Source organism: Emys orbicularis, chromosome 8 (assembly GCF_028017835.1).
Source record: "Emys orbicularis isolate rEmyOrb1 chromosome 8, rEmyOrb1.hap1, whole genome shotgun sequence".
NCBI lineage: Eukaryota > Metazoa > Chordata > Testudines > Emydidae > Emys > Emys orbicularis.
This window is the reverse complement of record NC_088690.1, coordinates 3,691,478-3,709,639: the sequence shown is the minus strand read 5'-3', so window position 1 is coordinate 3,709,639 and position 18,162 is coordinate 3,691,478. Positions and strand designations below refer to the sequence as shown.

The following is an 18,162-nucleotide window of genomic DNA, read 5'->3' as shown; positions in this document are numbered from 1 at the left end:
CCCAATTAAACGTTCCTTCTCGGAGTGTGACTGTGGGCCCAAAAGCAGCACCAGGAAATAAATTGAAACAATTGCCCCACAGATTTAACCATTAACAAAATTCCTTTCACTGTAGGACATGTTGTAATTCATTCAACAAATACACATGGCGAAAAGGAATCCAGATAAGGTTTCCTTGAATCTTTACACACTCTTTGTGCTTTGCTAGTAAGCAATCTTGCTCGTATACCTCAAGGTCTGCACTGAGGGTGGAAGCAATCATATGTCATGTTCTTATTATTTCTATTTCACAAGTCAGCAAACAGTAATGGAAACTGTGTGGCTCAGCATAATTAGCTGCACCATAAATATGCAGAGACCTGGTGTTTCCTGCAGCAAGTGACAACATTTAAGGCTGCCTAGGGAGAGCAGTAAAAACAGAAATACAAGTTCAGTGCATAAAAAAACTTCTGTAATTCGCCGTTTTGGTTGAATTTAAACATGGCCAAGCCAGGAAATCCAAAATCGAAGTCCCCACTGCAGCTATAAGTCACACTGCATGCAAACTTACAAATGAAACCAAGTATGTTCATTCCAAAAGTCCCGTGGGTATAAGGTGGGCTGTGGGATCTATGGTCTTGAGGGCTGAATCCTCCGCTGCACCAGAGCAGATTTGGAGTAGCTGAGGAGGGAAGAGGCAAAGGTGTCTCTAAGCTACCTTTCTGCTGCCTCTACCCCTCACAGATCCTGGCCTAAGAGCCGTTCTAATTTCTTACAGCTTGCAGTGGTCCCCGGGGTCCATTACATGGATAAGGATTGCCAAAGCAGTGTGCTCTGGCGCCACCCCTTCCCACTTTCTGTGGCATGGGGAGAGATTAGAGCTGGCTATGCTGCCTTTACGCCACCCAGATAGTCTCCTATGTCAGAAATACCCAGCTGCCCTTTTGTGCCATTTAAAGCAACCAGAATGGGGCTGAGGATTTGGTCATGTATTCTTTATTGTTCTATGTCTGAATTCTCCGCCATAGTATTGCATCCCTGGCCAGTGATTTTAGTTTTCGTCAGTCGATTCCATCTCCTAGGAACTGCAGGGCAGTTTCAGGGAAGCCTTTTACAAAGCATTGGTGCCTCCTGAGCATTGTGTTGCGGGTGGGATCGGTCTGAGGCTATCTGTACTGCAAGGACTCTGATTTTGGAGTCAGGAATTTCTTCTCTGTTTGCCTCTAGCTGATGGTCTTCCTTGTGTTTCTAGCTTTGCATTTAAGTTAATTTTTATCTGCAGAATTAAACCTTTTTACATAGAGCAGCTTAACACACAACCTGTGCTAAGGCCCAGTATCTAGTAGGCAACCCCCGTCTTGAGTAGCCACTTGAAAGGGTCACCATGGTTTCCCATAAAGCTCGTTTTAACCTTTACCTAGAGACCTGTTTCTACTAGGCAACAGATGTTCACTGACTCAGTGGTGGTCCTGTAAGATGCTTTTCACAGTGTATTGGCTTTATCTACCTATATACAGTCTCTAGCTTCTTGTCTGCTGCAGGAATTCTGTAGTAGAGATCCAGGACCAACATACTGGGCACTATGTGGAAACGAACAAGGGCGAAGTGGAAAGCAATAATATTTAAAGATGTCAGATTCTTGTCTAATCAGCGAGGCTGTCCGGGCAGCTTTTCATAACAGCCGCTAGTAGTTCAAGGAAAAATTTAAAAACTTTTAAAATAGTGACATGCCTACGCAGGAACAAACAGCTCTGAGTATAATTTGCACTGATCCCGGCATCCTTTGAAACTGGATGGCTATGTAATCCTTCAGAAGTTACTGGGATCCAGAAATGAGATCCTGGCACTATGAACTCCCCAATACAAATAGAAACATTGCACTCCCCCTTAAGGAGTTTGTTTAGGCTCCAGACCATGTCCACTACATAAGAAGCCTGAGGCTTGACAGTTAATTGTGAAGTCTTCCGTACAGCTAGGCTTAGATTTACTAATGGACATAGGCTGTGATACGTACTTGCTGTTTTACCCCCACTTACTGTCACGAAGTTTGCACTGGGCATGGAATTATGTTCCACTTCCTAACAGCCCCCACCAAATAATCTGAATTTACTAAATTCCTGAAAATTGTCCCTTCATCTACACAGCTCTGTAGATAGGATGGCTTGGAGGAGACTACTTGATTTATTTGGCTTTTGCATACATTCACAGATGGACCCAAAATTACGTCCTTCATTTGCCGACATCGTCAAAACACTGGAGGAGATTTTAAACCGCCTGAGAAATGAGGAGTCTGAAAGAGAGAGGAAGTTGCTGAATCTGGATGGCCCAGAGAGAAAACCTATCTCGATTTCCAAAGGTGTGAGTGAGGGGGGTGCATTTCTGCAATGCCTGTTAGAGATGACTGTAGTGAAGATAAAGTGCTTCATGTCACAAGGGACAGTTCCTTCTACCCACTTCCTGTGAAAAATGTAAAAACAGAAGTAAGATTTAAGACTTTTTTATTTTTCTCCCAGTTCCTTTAATGAGCTCCATCTTGAGCAGTGTGCTGGAAAAACCTTGCTTCAGTATCTGATCATAAAGGGAATGCAGGCGCTCCCGCTCTGAGACGGACGGATAGTCTACCTAGACCAACAATGTCTGTCTGTCGCTCGGGTATTACAAGCACCTGACAACGAAGTGCTGACATGGCCCATGTAGAGGAAGATGCTACCCCTGACAGGCACTCTTAATCACAATGACCTCTCTATCTCCTCGCACAGTACCACACATTCCTTACAGGCCCTGTTTTATAGAGGACGACTTCAGACCAAAGTTATTGGCCCTTCTTGTACGTTTCCTTCCTTCTGTAAAGCCGGATGCCTTAGTACCACGGGTCAAACTGTACACAGGCCTCTGAGGGAAAGGACATTTTTTAGAGACCTCTATAACCAGTCAAAAAGCTGTAACTCCTACTGTTGCAGTTTTAAGCTCTCAAATCGTGCAAGTAGCCAGAGCTACAAATAAGTGTTGTAAAGCAGTGAGGGGGTTCCAGGGCCTCACAAGTTGCTGAGGGGTTTGGGATGGCAGAATGAATCCTGGTAGAATTGGATTTGGAGGTAGATAGTGGTGCATGATAAATGCAATTTTTCATGTCCTGTCAGTGTGGCACATGGTTTATCCCCACCACACCCTGGTATAAATATAGTTCTCTGGTGTATGTACATGTAGCATTTGTGCAGTGCTTTGGGATCCTTCAGGATAAAGGGCACAGTAGATACAAGATTTTTATCTCTTGCCCAGAAATGCTGTGAGCTCTGGAGAAAAGACTAAAACCGAAACCCAGTGGTGGAATGTTTGGTGGCCTGGAGTGCCTTCCTGTGCAGCGCCTTAGTGCCACCTAGTGTGCGGAGGGATAGGAGCTATTGTTGCAGGATAGTGAGAAGTCTGACTAGTTTGCAGCTTTTATAGAGTTGGCTTTTGGGGTTGAAACCCAATAGTCCACTTTTAAAAATCAAAAAGTTCTACATTGCAAACAAAAGAGGGTGTGTACCAGTGGGGTGCTGGCTAGGGGGAAAGCATGTGCCATGGGAAGCTCCCCTTCTTACACTTACTTTTTCTTACTCCCTCCATCCCCAGCAGCTCTCAGGTTCCCATAGTGATAGGGAGCTCTTACACAGCATTCTTTAACTGACCTCTTTCACTCTGGGCCAGTCATGTCCTTCCGAGCACAATCTAAACTGTAACAGGGTCTGAAGGAAAAGTAGGTATCTATATGCATCTATCCCGCAAACAAAAATCCTGAGAAGAAAATATTCCACTTCCCACCTAATCAATCAGCATTGCCCTGTGGTAGCTGAGGGGGACTTCCAGAGGCACCAAGCGCAGAGAGGCTCCCAACTCCAATTGAAAGTCAGTAGTAGTTAGGAGCTAACTCTCAGGAGAGCCTTGTAAAAAATTTCCTCCTGAATAATTATGAATATCTTTTTCCACCCTGTTCTAATGATGCAGCTTTTATTACATGGATTTAAACAGTGTTTATAACCTCTTGTTACAAAGTCAAACTACTGTCTCCCTAGTTTCTGCACTGGATAATGTACTGTGTGAAGGCTCATATGGAATTTTAATCTCTCCACTTCCAGAGGGAAGTATTGATTTTTTTTGCCTTCACCTTTCACAGCACGGGGGTGTCTTCAGCTTTTGTGAAAACCTCACTCTCAGCGTTTTTGTGTTAGTGTTTTGTGCTCTAGCTTTTTTTAATGGTAAGTTTCCTCAACAGATCCTGCACTTGAGTTAGTTCTGCTAGTATATGGGACACAAAAGAGGCTAGAAAAAGAAAACAGCTACTAACTATCCCCTGCAAAAGATCTGTCCATTGGCCTGTCAATTTATTGACGTGGGACTTGACGCACCACTCAAAATGTAGGGTTTGTATAATCATTCATATCAAAGTTTGTAAAACGACCATCTCCTTTGGGTTTTCACTTCCCTGCTGTATTGTAAAACCAAAACTAGCATGGCTCCTCGTGTGGACAGATTTGACCATAAATAATAGTTAAACTGACCAGTCTGAGTGAAATGAAGAAAGTAAAACTGCACCAATGGTGAAAAGCAAATTCAAACTTCAGAATTACTTCAGTTTGAATAATTTAAGAGTTTAGTAGCACAGGGAAGCAATACTTTTAAATGATTATTTCAGTTGTCCTTTTTAAATTTAAAAAAAAAGTCGCAAAAGGATATGGCTCCATTTTAGGATGCTAGATGTGTATCGCTCTGCATTCAGCATGCGCTGCACTTGGGAATGACGGGAACAAAACTTTCCAACCTTCCTTGCCAACAGGGATCACATGCAGGAACTCACAGATAACCCAAGAGCGTGTGTTTATGGAGGATGCTCCCTGTAAGAGAGCATCATTTATAAGTCAGGAATCTTCCCCCTTCCTTGTAAGGTTGTGACCCAGCTGGAGTGAGCCAGGCCAGCAGCATGCCTGGCCACAAAGCTAAAGGTGTTTCTCTTCTCCTATCCAGGGCTGATTGAAAAAGGACAAGGAATAAAGCGATTGAGTTCACTGGATGACAAGATCCCACCCAAGTCACCCCGCCCACGCCGCAATATCTTGCTGTCACGCAGTCAGTCGGATATCTTCTCCCGCAAGCCTTCCCGGAAGATCAATGTACAGGACCCCTACTACACACCAAGCAAGGGGGCAGCACGGAAAGTCAACCCCTTCAATGCCAGGGAAGATCTGAAGGGGGGGAAGATCAAATTTTTTGACATGCCAAGCAAGTCTGTGATCTCCCTTGTGTTTGACTTGCACTCCCCAGAGGCAGAGGACTGCCTGAAGGCTAGCCAGCTCCTGTCCAGGCAGGCTTATAGCACGGACTGGCAGGAATTTTCCTTCTCCCCTGGGAGGCGGTGCAGATCTCTCCCAGTCTCTCCCGAACTTCTGCATAAAGATTATGTCCCTTTTGGGGGTCTGTCTTCAACGGTCAGTAGGTGCGACTCGACCCAGCTAGGGGCTGAGATGCGGCAAAAACTCCTGAGCAGCAGTAAGTATGGAGTATCAGAAATCCCTCCCTTTCAGGTCAGATCTCACAGGCAGGACTCTCCTTCGGTGCCAGAGCAAGAGGAGGACATGGACTACTCTGATGGGCCAGAGTCCCAGGAGGAAAATGGATTCTGTCCTGTTAAGAACACAAGAGAGGAGCCAGGCTATAACCAGCTGCTAGTGCAGGCTCAGCCCGAGTCCCTAAGATACAAGGGGCGCTCAGCCCAGAATTCAGTCAACTCTGAGGAAGGCAGCTCCTTGAGAGTGTTTGCGAGCTGTGCCTCCTCTGAAGACATGGAGGTGGAAGATGAGATCCGGAAGAACTCGCTGCCAGAGTTCAGTGTTAACCCCTCTGTGGAGCTTGGCAGAGAGACATTGTCATTTGAAGTCCTGGATATGGACAGCTCTGCCCCACTTTCCCTAGCACCTCCTAATACGTCAGCAGCTGGCAGCACACAGTCAAAATGTGACATTTAAGGAGAGGGCTTAAAACCCAGATACATTCTTGTGGGAACACACGGTCCCCATTCACTTAGTTTTTAACTTTTTCCGGTAGTGCTAAGTCTTGGATATTTCAGTGGCTCATAGAAACCGGCCATCAAACAGGAGGCTGCAAAGCGCATCTGAAGAGACAGTATTTTTTTTATTTTATTTTTAAATGTGTACATCATCCCTTAGCTCACTACAAGAGGCAACTACTGCATCCAGCATCGGGCAGGATGCCCACCTGGGGTCCCATAAGGTCCCATAATCATTGCAGGGCTGTATGCAGCAGGAGCTTGGTAGTGTGTAAGTGATTTGAACCCCAGCCCTGCATCTTTCACTTTAGCACTCTGTCTACCTGGTGCGTGTGAATTCAGCTGGGAGCCTTGTCTGATATTGGAAGAAAGGCTCTCTTGGACAGTGCCAGGCAGATACAGATGCCTTCAGATCTCTAACAGGCTCTGCAGGCTCACACCACACTCTGGAACAAACTGATTTCAAAAGCAAGGAAAACACAAATCTTCTGCCTGTAGCAGTCTGAACACTTAGCAGCACGCCAAGTACCTGCTGAGTAACAGGAGGAAACCATTCTCTTGTATGCTTCCTGTTCCCTGGGATTCAGTTTCTGATACAGTGATCTGTTAGTCCCAGTGAAACAAGCTGGCTTGACAGCCTTGGAGACTGCAGACCCGTGTGCATCCCTACAGATATAGCACAGGACACAACACTTTAGGTTTTCCCCCATACACGCAGCCGTCTGTGTATCTAACCTGCCACCGAGGGAGATTACTGTTGGGTTGAAAGAGGGGTAGCTCAGGCACATTCATTCACTGGCCTCTTGTGAAACCATAAATAAAAACATTTGTCCATGAGGAACTGAATTGACACCATGAACTCTTTCCACATACACCCACCAAACAGCATTCTGGGAACAACTCACTACTGACCTTGGCCAGGCTTGACTCAGTGACCCAGAGACCAAAGGGTCCTGTTATCCTTGTCCAGTTCTGTGAGACATCCCATTCCTCCTCATGTGGTGCCGTTGCCACTGCAATAACAATCTGTCCCTATGTACACCAAGTAGCTTGCTTAATAAATTTGTCAGAGACTAAAAACCTACAGTGCGATGGAAGTTGACAGCAAAGCTTTCAGCTATGTGCATGCAAATCTAAAGAAACCTTTCACTGAGAAGGGGATTAGGACAGACTCACAAGAAAGGCTCTCGGCTTGTTAGAGGCACTGAAGAAAATCAATTTCTCCCCATAAATTCCATGTTCTGTATTGCTTTGGCAAAAAGAAAATAACAGGCACATGTATCTCCATTTGCTTCTGCCTTCAGCAACCGTCTGAGTGCAGTTTTATTTTTCCACCAGAATGTAAATTTGAAAGAAACAATAGTGTGTTTAAAGCCAGCCACTGCGGGCACATTTGTGTGTGTCTGAGAGTCAGGTGCTAGCCCTGCGGTAGATATACATGGAAAGCTTGTCCAGTGGTTCTATTTGCACAGCTTCCTATATGGTCCTTTCACCTGCACTTCCCCAGATTAGAATGTGTGGGGTTTTGTCTGCATTAGCATTCCTGGTTCTCACCGGGCCGCATAGCAGCTTCTCTGTAAGACTGACATTCACAACAGCCCCTCTGTATCACTTAATGGCCCCTGGTACTGGAGTGAATTTCTCCCCAAGTACTAACTTGGAAACTCGGGTTTCAGCGCTGCAGCCTTGGGAGGACTCGGCACTGATGATGGGAGAGGAAATATAAAGCAACAGTGTCCCTTGATGGAAATGAGGTTATTCCTCGGCTTGTCTCACCCCAGAGAAATAGAGGATGAGGAAGAAGGGGTTTTTAGAGACCAGCTAGGAAGGTTGTTTGAGAACAAGGGACACAACCTGGGCTTGTGGGGTGGTAAATTATTGTCTCCTGGCCCATGGATTACTTAAGATTTCCTCTCTCTAAGTGCTTGCGTGAAAGTGGCCAGCTGCATTGCCCCTTCCCATTGACTGTGAAGAATTAAATAGGAATCCCTGGGCCTCCTTGAATTCCTTAGCACAGGTCTTGCCAATGGGACAGGTCTTGGTAGCTTGAAAGAAAAAATGAGATTGTCTAACCCTTCTTTGCTCCTGCACTCCCCCTCCGTCACAAAGGTGCTGATTTCTAGAGCAATCCTTTTTTTCCTTCTTTGGTAGTTTTTCTGTCTTGTGTATCCTCTCTGGGCGGTTGGGAGGCTACAGAGTATGGAGCTTCTTGGCTGGCAGGTGCTACCCACATACATGCAGTTTCTGTTTAAGGCTGAGAAACTGTCAAGCTAATCAAAGTAACAATCATCCAGCTGATGCTTGTTTTACAGTTGTAGCCTTTCGCAAAGGAAACCATCCTCACCAGCTGCTATTTTGTCACAAGGCAGGGTTAGGATTGTGACTTCAGGCAAATGAGCAATAACAAGAAGTGTTTCTATCTGGAAGCATCACTGGGCTGCAGGGAATCTAACCCGCATCCTACTTCTGCCTTCAGTCCCACTGCAAAGACTGAGTAAAGAACTGCGCCTCCTTGTTTGTTCATAGATCTTAAAACAATGATGCTGTTGCAGCAGCATCTCACTGGGGATGCGTGTTGCACTGGAAGTTCTGCTTTCACCTCTTCTGTTAAACTTGACTGTGAAGCTCTTGTGGTGACAGGCATGGGACACATCCATGGCTCCAGTCCGACTGACCTCTCCTGCCCTGGGTGAATTGTTTCCTTGCTTCAGTATCTTTTAAAACCTGTATTCCCCAGCCGTTTTATAAACACCATGGCTAAAATATTTTTTTTTTTGGGGGGGGGGGAGTATTCCATTGTTTAAACAGAAAGCCAGCTGCATTGTGTAGGGCACGGCCCTGTCGTTTCCAGCCCGTGGTGCCGAGTTGGAGATGGGTCACAGAGATGGAAATGCCAAGGAACGGTGATGGACTGTTAGCATGACGTCTTTCCCAAGTACCAGGTTATGTGGTGGGAGTGGCACATGTATGTAAGTCTGGTTTTTCAATTGGTAAGTCTCAGAAAACCAAGACTTTCTGCAGTCTGATTTGGTTAACACTAACCGTAAACTGTCCATCTGGCCACGCAGAGCCAGGCTAGACTAGATTGGTTAGATGGAGCTTGGTCGCTTGTCCCTCCACAGATGCTGTTGTCCTACACGGTGTAGTTAGTAGCCCATACTGTGAGGCAGCTTCTCCCAGCTATTGATGACCATTAATACAAACTGCTAAAAATGAGTTCAGGCAAACCACTCATTTTACAGTAATGCGATTAAAAGTTGTTTTGTTCTGATTTAATTTTATCATGTTTTTGACTTTCTAATGGTCGTAATTCTGGCTTTTTAAACTATTTCTAGACACTGCTATGTCTCCTGAAGAAATCTAACTTAAATTCACTTCAGCTCTTTCTATGTTGGATTCATTTAAATGTCTGTTATAAGCTATTTTGTTGTTGTTGCTGATTGGTGACATACAAGTAAGAGAGCACATGTGGTAAATTGCTGCCCCTGAAAAGAAGCAGATGCAGGGCAAAGGGCTACAATAGGTTTATTCTACTTTGTTGAAAGGTGTTGATGTACAGAACATTTCTTGCCAGTACAACTAAAGACACTTGAATAATTCCTGTTTGCACTTAATGCTATTGTTATACTGCATGTCACTACATTTCTATGCAAAAACAAATAACCTTTTTGGGCAGGTGGATATTTGATTAAATAAATTTAAAGATCTTTGCAAGATGATCTATTTTCATATTTATGAAGGAGTTTTATGTCTTAATATTTTGCAGTCTGTAAATAGCTAAACTTGTAATTAAAGGCTTAGGAAGAAGTTTGTAGCCTGTGTACAATAGTAAGTTAACACTGCCAGAAAAAAATCTTTGCAAAACAAGTTTTTTCTAATATTGTGGATATTTATGAATATGTAAAGAAAGCAAATCTTGTTTTTATGTTGATTGATCTTCTGACTTTGATGTTTTTTGAACTATGGAAATGGTGTATGTTTTATTGGAACTGCAATAAGAAGTAACCAAAGATGAATCTAGTTAAATATTTTCATAATTTTTTTTCTTGGTCAGTTTTGTAAACTGTTTCCCAACTTGCTTTCAAAATAAAAATAAAACAAAATGCTGATTCTTTGGTCAAAAGGACAAAAGTGGAAAAACTGATTATCCCACAAGCTCATTAAAGTGTTCACAGTTCCTAGTTATGAAATAAACATTTGGTTTCATATAGCACCTTTATAAAGTGCGGAGTTACATGCAGTGGTACCAGGGGAAAAAAAAGGCCTCACACATGCATCCTATGCAGGGCAATGTTGGCATCCAGGTTACTTATCCGTTGTCTCTTCCCAAAGTGTCTTATGCTGCTCAGCGCCTGGAAACTGACTGCCCCACGACATCAGCAGCCTACCTTGTTCTTTGGCAGACAGTGAATGATGTTGCAAAAGGATAGAAAACCAGAAGCATGTATGGTACTGTAGAGAGACTAAATGAGACAAGGGCCTAGATCCTCAAAGGTATTTAAAAGCATCTAACTCCCATTGATTTCGGTGAGAGTTGGCTCATCTCCTCAAAGGCACTTAACTCTCTGAAATCAATGGGAGTTAGATGCTTAAATACCCCTACCCTGAAGAACTGATCTAAAATAGAAATAAGACACCTAGACTGCAGTAAAGCCAGGTAAGGGATGTTCACTGTCTTGGGTGTTTTGCGTATGTACACTTGGGGTTGTGATCATTGAGTTGATGTTTTAGTGAAGTTGGACATGTCTATGTGCATATTTGTTTGTTTTTCCTAAAGTTCATTAAGTATTTTAGGGAAAAATTGTCAGAGCGGCCACCAGCAAGAGTTAGTGGCTGCACTCTGAAGCCACCAAAACATTTGTTGAGAGAATCCCTGGGCTAGATGCCTTTGCAGGTAATAGTGTTGTAATACAACACAGTGTGAGTATATTTGATTTGGTACCACATGACATTTTGATTTTTAAAAAGTGATATAAAATATGGCATACATTCAGTAGTTAAAAGATGGCTGATAGGTCTCAAAATGGAATTGTAAATGATTAATTACAATCAAATAGGTGGGTTTCTAGTGGGTTCCTGCAGTGATCAGGTTTTGGCCCCATGCTATGTCATATTTTTATTAAAGAAAACATAAAATCATCACTGAAAGTTTGCGGATGACACAAACGGGCAGGAAGCAGTAAGTAACGAAGAGGACAGGTCACTTACACAGTGATCTGGAGTGCTTGGAAAGCTGAGTGCAAGCAAACAATATGCATTTTAATATGGCTAAACGTTACAGGATGGGGGATTCTCTCTTGGGAAGTAGTGACTCTGCTTTGGGGATGGATAATCAGCCGAACAAGAGCTCCCAGGGAGATGCTGTGAACAAACAGCTGATGCGATCCTCGGATGCATAAACAGGAACGTTAAGTAGGAGGAGAGAGGTTCTTTGATCTCTATTTGGCACTGGTGTGACCGCTGCTGGAATTGTGTACACAGTTCTGGTGTCTACAATTCAAGAAGACTGATAAACTGGAGAGGGGTCAGAGAAGACCCACAAGAATGATTAAAGGATTAGAAAACCTGCCTTACGGTGATAAGCTAAATAGAGTAACTCTTTGAGACTAACCAAGAGCACGTTGATGGTTGCCTTGATTACGGTCTATAGGTACCTACAGGGGAAACAACTTCAATCTGGCAGAGAAAGGTATAACAATCCAATGGCTGGAAATTCAAGCTAGACCAAGTCAGATTGGAAATAAGGTGTAATTTAAGAGAGAGTAATTACCCTTGGAACAATTTACCACTGGCCATTTTTAAATCCAGACTGGATGGTTTTCTCAAAGCTCTGCTCTAGGAGTTATTTTGGGGCCGTTCTGAGGCCTGTGTGGTACAGGAGGTCAGACTAGATGATCACAATGGTCCCTTCCGACCTTAGAATCGCTGAATCCTGCTACAGAGAGAGATGGAGAAGCCTGCTGTTACGTAGGGGTTAACCACAACTTGGCTGCTTCAAAAATCATTCCTTCCTGCTGAACTGTATCAGGCTCCTGCTGTATTTGGTTACTCTTGGTGTCCACTGGCCCTGGGTCAGTATCGTCCCCGTTTCCCACAACAGTCTGCTGCTGCTGGAGCACAGCGGGGAACTTCCAAGAAATGAAATTCAAGACCAAATGAAAAATTGGCTAAACTGGTGGGAATAAGAGTGAAGGAAAGATGGTAGGATAAGAACAGAGAACTACTCTAGTTATAATCAGCAAGGAAGAGAGCAAGCTGGCTTTGTGCTATGCTATGGATGTACACCCCTTTCTAGACATGGATGAGGGCCTTTTCCCAGCAGGCCCTTTCTGGGAAATGCAGCATGGCCCAGTAGGTGAGACTGAAATACTTTTAAGTTCTATTACTAGTTATGCCTCTTATTTTCCCAGCGTAGCAGAGTTGCTGTTCTGCTTTACTTAACGTTGAGTGTCACTTTCTGTTTAAAGTGCAACTATTCAAGTGCTCTAAAAGCCACACATTATTCATAGACTTTAAGGTCAGAAAGGGCCACAGACCTTCACCCACCCACTCCTGAAATAGACCCCTAACCTCTGACTGAGCTACTGAAGTCCTCAAATCTTGATTTAAAGACTTCACGTTAGAGAATCCACCATTTACACTAGTTTAAACCTGCAAGTGACCCGTGCCACACGCTGCAGAGGAAGGTGAAAACCCCCCAGGGTCTCGGCCAATCTGACCCAGGGGAAAATTCCTTCCAGACTCCAAACATAGCCATCAGTTAGACCAGGGGTCTCAAACTCAATTTACCTTAGGGCCAGTCCCAGTCATCAAATCCTCCCAGCGGGCCAATAATGTCACTGAAGATGGTGTTCAGAAAAGAAATGTTTATATTAGTTTTATTATTTCTAAGAAATTTGAAATAAAAAATACATCATACGATTTTATACAATTCTTCGCCCACTAGAGAGTTGTTAGTGTTTGCCAGACACCTGGCAACGCTTCGGTTCTGTCAGTTTGTGGTTGTTTGGCCTCAGTGACTGAGCAGTTGAAACCTTCAGGATTGCAGCAAGGTGTCCATCAGAGAGTTGTGTTCGGTATTTTGACTTGTTTATATTCATTGTGGGGAAAAAGTGATGCTGCCTCTGCCCGGCGACTAGTGATGGTATTGCTGTCCCTCTCCCCCAGCCACTGGGAGCTGCGGGGGGGGGGGGGGCGGCACCTGCAGCAGACATTGCTGGCAGCATGGCTGCCTGGGTCTCTCCTCTGCGGGCCGCAGTGGGGAGGTTCTCGGGCAGCAGATGGCCCGCGAGCGGGGACTTTGAGATCCCTGAGTTAGACCCTGAGCATGTGGCAAGACCCACCAGGCAGACACCTGAGAGAATTCTCAGTAGTAACTCAGAGCCAGGAGCGTAGCTAGGGGGGGTGCAGGGGAAGCAGCCGCTTCCCCTCAGCGCATTTTCCAAAAGCGGCGCCTTAGTTAGGGGTTACTGTGGCGCCAGCGGGCAGGGCCCACGCTCCGCTCTGAACCTTATCCTGCCGGCCGGCGCTGAACTCCTGCAGGCGAGGGGGGGCGCAGGGGCTGGTTCCTGCGGTGGGCCGGGGCGGCGCCGGGCACAGGAAGCGGAAAGCGGCGGTGCTAGCAACTGCAGCAGTGGGGCTGGTACTGGGAGCAGCATGGAGCAGACGCGAGAGGTGGGTGTGGGCGGCCCGGCTCCCCCTGCCTGGGGCTCCTCCTCTGCAGCGCTGCCTGCCGCGGGGCTGGGGCTCTCCCGGGGCTCTGCCCTGCATGCGCCCAGCACCCCCGGGGCTGCTCCTGCCTCCCAGGACTGGCCCCAGATCCCCTCCCCCAGGGGCTGGGGTCCTGCTGCGGCTTGCGCCCCTCTGCCTCCTCCGCGGGGCAGGCAGCCTCAGGGGGTTGAGGCCGTGCCACCCCTTCCCCATCTTCCCCCTCCAGCAGCCCCTGCACCGCCCTGCCGGGCCTGTTCAGCCCTCGGCCCCACCGGGTCCTGCCCTCATGCAACCCGCCCCTACCGTGGGGCGGCCCGGGGGAGCCGCAGCAAAGCCCCGCCCGGAGCTGGTGCAGGAGAGGAGCGGGGCTCTCAGCCCAGGCTCCGGCATCAGCCTGCAGCAGGGAGTGGAGCCACCCCCCCGCCAGCTCGGCCCAGCCCGCTCTTAAAGGGACACGGACCCCACTCAGTGCAGAGGGAGCAACCATAAATAAGGCGCCCCCCCTTGGCTCCTCCTCTGGCTGCTCCGTGCCACCCCCTTGGCTCCTCTGGCCACGCTGTGGCCATGCTGCGCCCCCCCTCGGAGGGACTGGTGGGGGGAGGGCCAGGCGCAGGGGAAGGGGTGGCAGGTGGGCGCTGCTCGCTTCTCCCGGGGGCTGGGGGGAGCGGAGCAGTGGGGCGGGCAGCAGCTGGCGGGCAGATCCCCTCTCCCCGGCAGCTTCCTGGTTCCCTCGCCCAGGCAACCCAGCAATTTTTTCAAAAGCGGAGCCTGTCGGGCTGCCGCTGGGCTCCTGCAGGCAAGGGGGGGGGCAGCACGGCCGGACTCCAGAGGAGCCAATTGTGGGGGGGTGGCGGGCACGGCTGGAGGAGCAAAGCGGCTGGCTCCTCCGCCATCGCGCCCCACGCTCAGCACAGCCGGCTCAGGGCTCGGCGGCCGAGCACTCCGCAGCTGGCTGGCAGATCCCCTCTCCCCGGCAGCTTCCTGCTTCCCTCCTCCTCTGTCACTTCCAACTGCTACATCCCCAGTTTATAGCAAAAATTCTTTTGTTAGTCCCTAAATGCATGATCTTGCTCTGTGCACAATTAAATTTCATCCCATTTTTATTACTCCAGTTTACAAGCTCATCCAGATCATCTTGTATGATATGGGCAATACCTCTTAGCTTTGTCTCATCGCAAATATTAGCACATTCTCACTGTGCCAAGGTCAGTAATAAAAATGTTAAATAAGGTTGGTCCCAAGATCAGTCCCTGAGGAATTCCACTAGTAACCTCCCTCCAGCCTGACAGTCCACCTTTCAGTACGACCCGTTGTAGTCTCCTCTTTAACCCGTTCCTTATCCAGCTTTCAATTCTGATATTAATCCCCATCTTCTCCAATTTAACTAATTTCCCATGTGCAACTGTATCAGATGTCTTACTGAAATCCAAAGTATGTCCTTAACTACTTTCTCTTTCAAAATTTGTTCCCAGATCTTCCATACAATTGAGATCAAATTAACAGGCCTGTAATTTCCCAGATCACTCTTTTCCCTTTCTTAAAAATAGGAACTATTTTAGTGATTCTCCAGTCACAGGGAACAATCCCTGAATTTACAGATTCATTAAAAATCCTTGCTATTAGACTCATGGCCTAATTCCTTTCATATTCTTGGATGGAGATTATCCGCCCCCTGCCCTCTTCAGTCTCATTAAGCTGTTAGAGTTTGACTTCCACCTCGGATGTGGTAATCTCTACTTCTGTATCCTCACTGCCACTAGGCACCTGCCACTACCCCAAACTCTCCATTAGCCTCATTTAAAAACTGAGGTAAAGTATTTGTTTTCGTGTCAGGCCATGCCAGATAATCTCTATCCCATCCTCAGTGCATAGCAATCCCACTTCTTTCCTTCTTATTTATAGGGCTTTTCTGCTCCCATTAGGTTCAGCCTCAGGAGCACATCCCATAGAGCTCTTCTCTTCTTCCTTGCCCTCCCTGCTTCAGTTACTGCCTGCTGGGCCCCTTCCTCATTTTCCCACTCAGCAGACCTGTTCCTGAGCCTTATTTTTCCTTCACTAGCTGGTCTTTTCCTCTGCCTGGTTCTTGTAGCTGTCACATGTTTCCACTGCCCACTTTCCTTACCCAGCAATCTCCCTGTTGAGTTCTTCAGTCCAGCTGGCACCTACAAGTCTTGACTCTTCCCTTCAGCCTCCTCGTGCCTTTGCTTCATCATCTGATAGTCTTTAAACCACAATTTGAGGACTGTAATAGCTCAGACATAGGTTAGGGGTTTGATACAGGAGTGGGTGGGTGAGATTCTGGGGCCTGCGTTGTGCAGGTCAGACTAGACTATCATAAGGGTCCCTTCTGACCTTAAAGTCTATGATTCTATGGTCTGCTCGAAACCCCTTCAAAACTCAACCATCATTTCCACCTGATCTCCAAGCCTCGGATCTTCTCCTCCATCAGCTCTATCAGGCTACACTTCATACAAAACTCTTTGCTGGTACCTGTTCTAGGATCATGTACGTTCTGCAGTTTCCACATCCAGTCATCTTCATTGTCCCTTCCATTGCTCGAGTCACTACCTCTGCCGCCGCGGTAGTGTCACAGCCTTCCCACCTAAAGTCCTGCTAAGGAAAAAGAGAAAACCACCAAAAACCCAAATGCTCCTTCCCCAAACTCCCGTTTACAGCTCTGCGTGCTGGCTCCTGTGCCACTGGCTGCCTTTATAGGCCCCCTAATCAGGGCTCTGCTTCTCTCACAGCACGCTGCCCCCTCCCAACCGCTACAAACTGAACAAGGTAAAAAACAGTGATGAAGTGGGAATGCTCTTAATGTTTTGTCTGAATACTGTGCGTGTGCCTGTTTCCTCGGTGTATAGAACAAGGGTGTGTGATTGTTGCCGAGATTCCAAGAGGGCAGGTGTGACTGATCTCTGGCTGCTGGGCACAGACAATGGCCAACATTCTGTATCCTGGCAACTGATGTCTGGGGCCGTGCCTCTCCAAGAATCAGCCGGAGGGGTCGGAGAAGGAAGTGAGGTGCAGGCCAGGTGACCTGGGGGAAAGAGATAAAGGAAGGAGGCAGGGCAGTGGGTCATGACTGAGGCTGGGCTGTTGGGGAAGCTGGTCAGTCTCCTGGTTTGGGACTCAAGGGGGGAAGCCCTGGAACCCCCAAGATGGCTTTCCTGAATGTTCCTAATTTCTGTGCTAACTGTTCCTGATGACTAATAAACCCTTCTGTTTTCCAAGCTGGTTGAGAGTCACTGACTGTGGCGGTGGGGTACATGGCCCCTTTGGGGGGGCATGTAAGACTTCCCCTGGTGCCCCAGCCAGGTGGACTCACCGCAGGGAGCTCACAGAATGAACAAGGCCGCTGAACGCTCTGAGGCCAGACCCAGGAGGTGCTGGAGCCAAGGAGGCTTGCCCTGGTGAGAATGTGCCCTAAGAGGAGACCCACTGCCCTGGAGTCCTGACTGACTTCATTCAGAGCGGTTCCAGAGCACCGAGCCAGTGACTCCCCTTCCGTCTCCAACAGAACTCCCACCCGAACTCCCGTTTACAGCTCTGCTTGCTGAAATTTGCTGTGCCTCAGGGAGGTGCGGTATGGGGCAGCTGGTCCAAATTTCAGGGCCCGTGAGCAGGAAGTTGCTGAGATGCAGCACCTGGCTTGTCCAACTTCTGTTTGTACAGAGCTGGGGCTCAACTGAGGGTTCTAATCCTCCCCAAGCTAACCTGGGCTAGCAGAACAGCCTCCACTCTCTGTTGTGAGGGGTTACATGGGAGTTATTCAAGGCTAGATCAGGAACAGGTCAGAGCATCAGTGGTTCAGCCAAAACAGGAATTAAATAGTACATGCAGCAAGATAAAGGGTCCTACTCGCTGTAGGATTTTCAGGAAGCCCCTGGGTGGCTCAAGGAGATGTGCTGTGGTGATTGTGCCAATGCTGCATCCCGACTCAACGATCAAGCCCTACCTTGGCAGAGTTGGGAGAATGTGTACTGTGCCTGTCCCTTATTCTCTGCCTCCAGGCTCCAGGGGCTTTTTTGGAAGCTTTACTCGGAAATTAACATTTCTGGTGAAGAGCAGTATTTTAAAGTGCTCTGAACTCCACATGAAGACTCTGATTTTACTTGACAAGTATTGTTGTAGGAATGTTAGCATTAAACACCTTTCCTCAGGAATTAAGGTAAGATGATGAGAGGAAAGCAGGTCACTTGGTCAAGGGGTTCCTAATCCCCAGTTCCTTTCCCATGAGCTATTCCCAACACTTCCGCATTAGAATTTTTTTTTGCAGAGTAGGGAATACTCAGGGTGGAGGGAGGTCAGAGCAGTGTGTGTGTGTGTGTGGGGGGGGGAGTGGTTGGGGAGCTCAGGCCAGAGGGGCCCTGTCAGCCCCACCTTGTCCCTGCCTGTTTGAACAGCTTCCCCCTTCCCTTTGTCCTGGC

General features: G+C 47.2%; 1 protein-coding gene across 1 annotated transcript in view; it reads left to right on the top strand.

Moving 5' to 3' along the window:
- Positions 1-7,048, top strand: part of TESK2 (testis associated actin remodelling kinase 2) — a 101,028-nt gene extending 93,980 nt beyond the window's left edge. The window contains exons 11-12 of the mRNA XM_065409529.1: positions 2,188-2,335; positions 4,984-7,048. Coding sequence (XP_065265601.1) covers positions 2,188-2,335; positions 4,984-5,981 — 1,146 coding nt within the window. The 3' untranslated portion in view covers positions 5,982-7,048. The remainder of the gene's footprint in view (positions 1-2,187; positions 2,336-4,983) is intronic.
- The last annotated feature ends 11,114 nt before the right edge of the window (positions 7,049-18,162 follow it).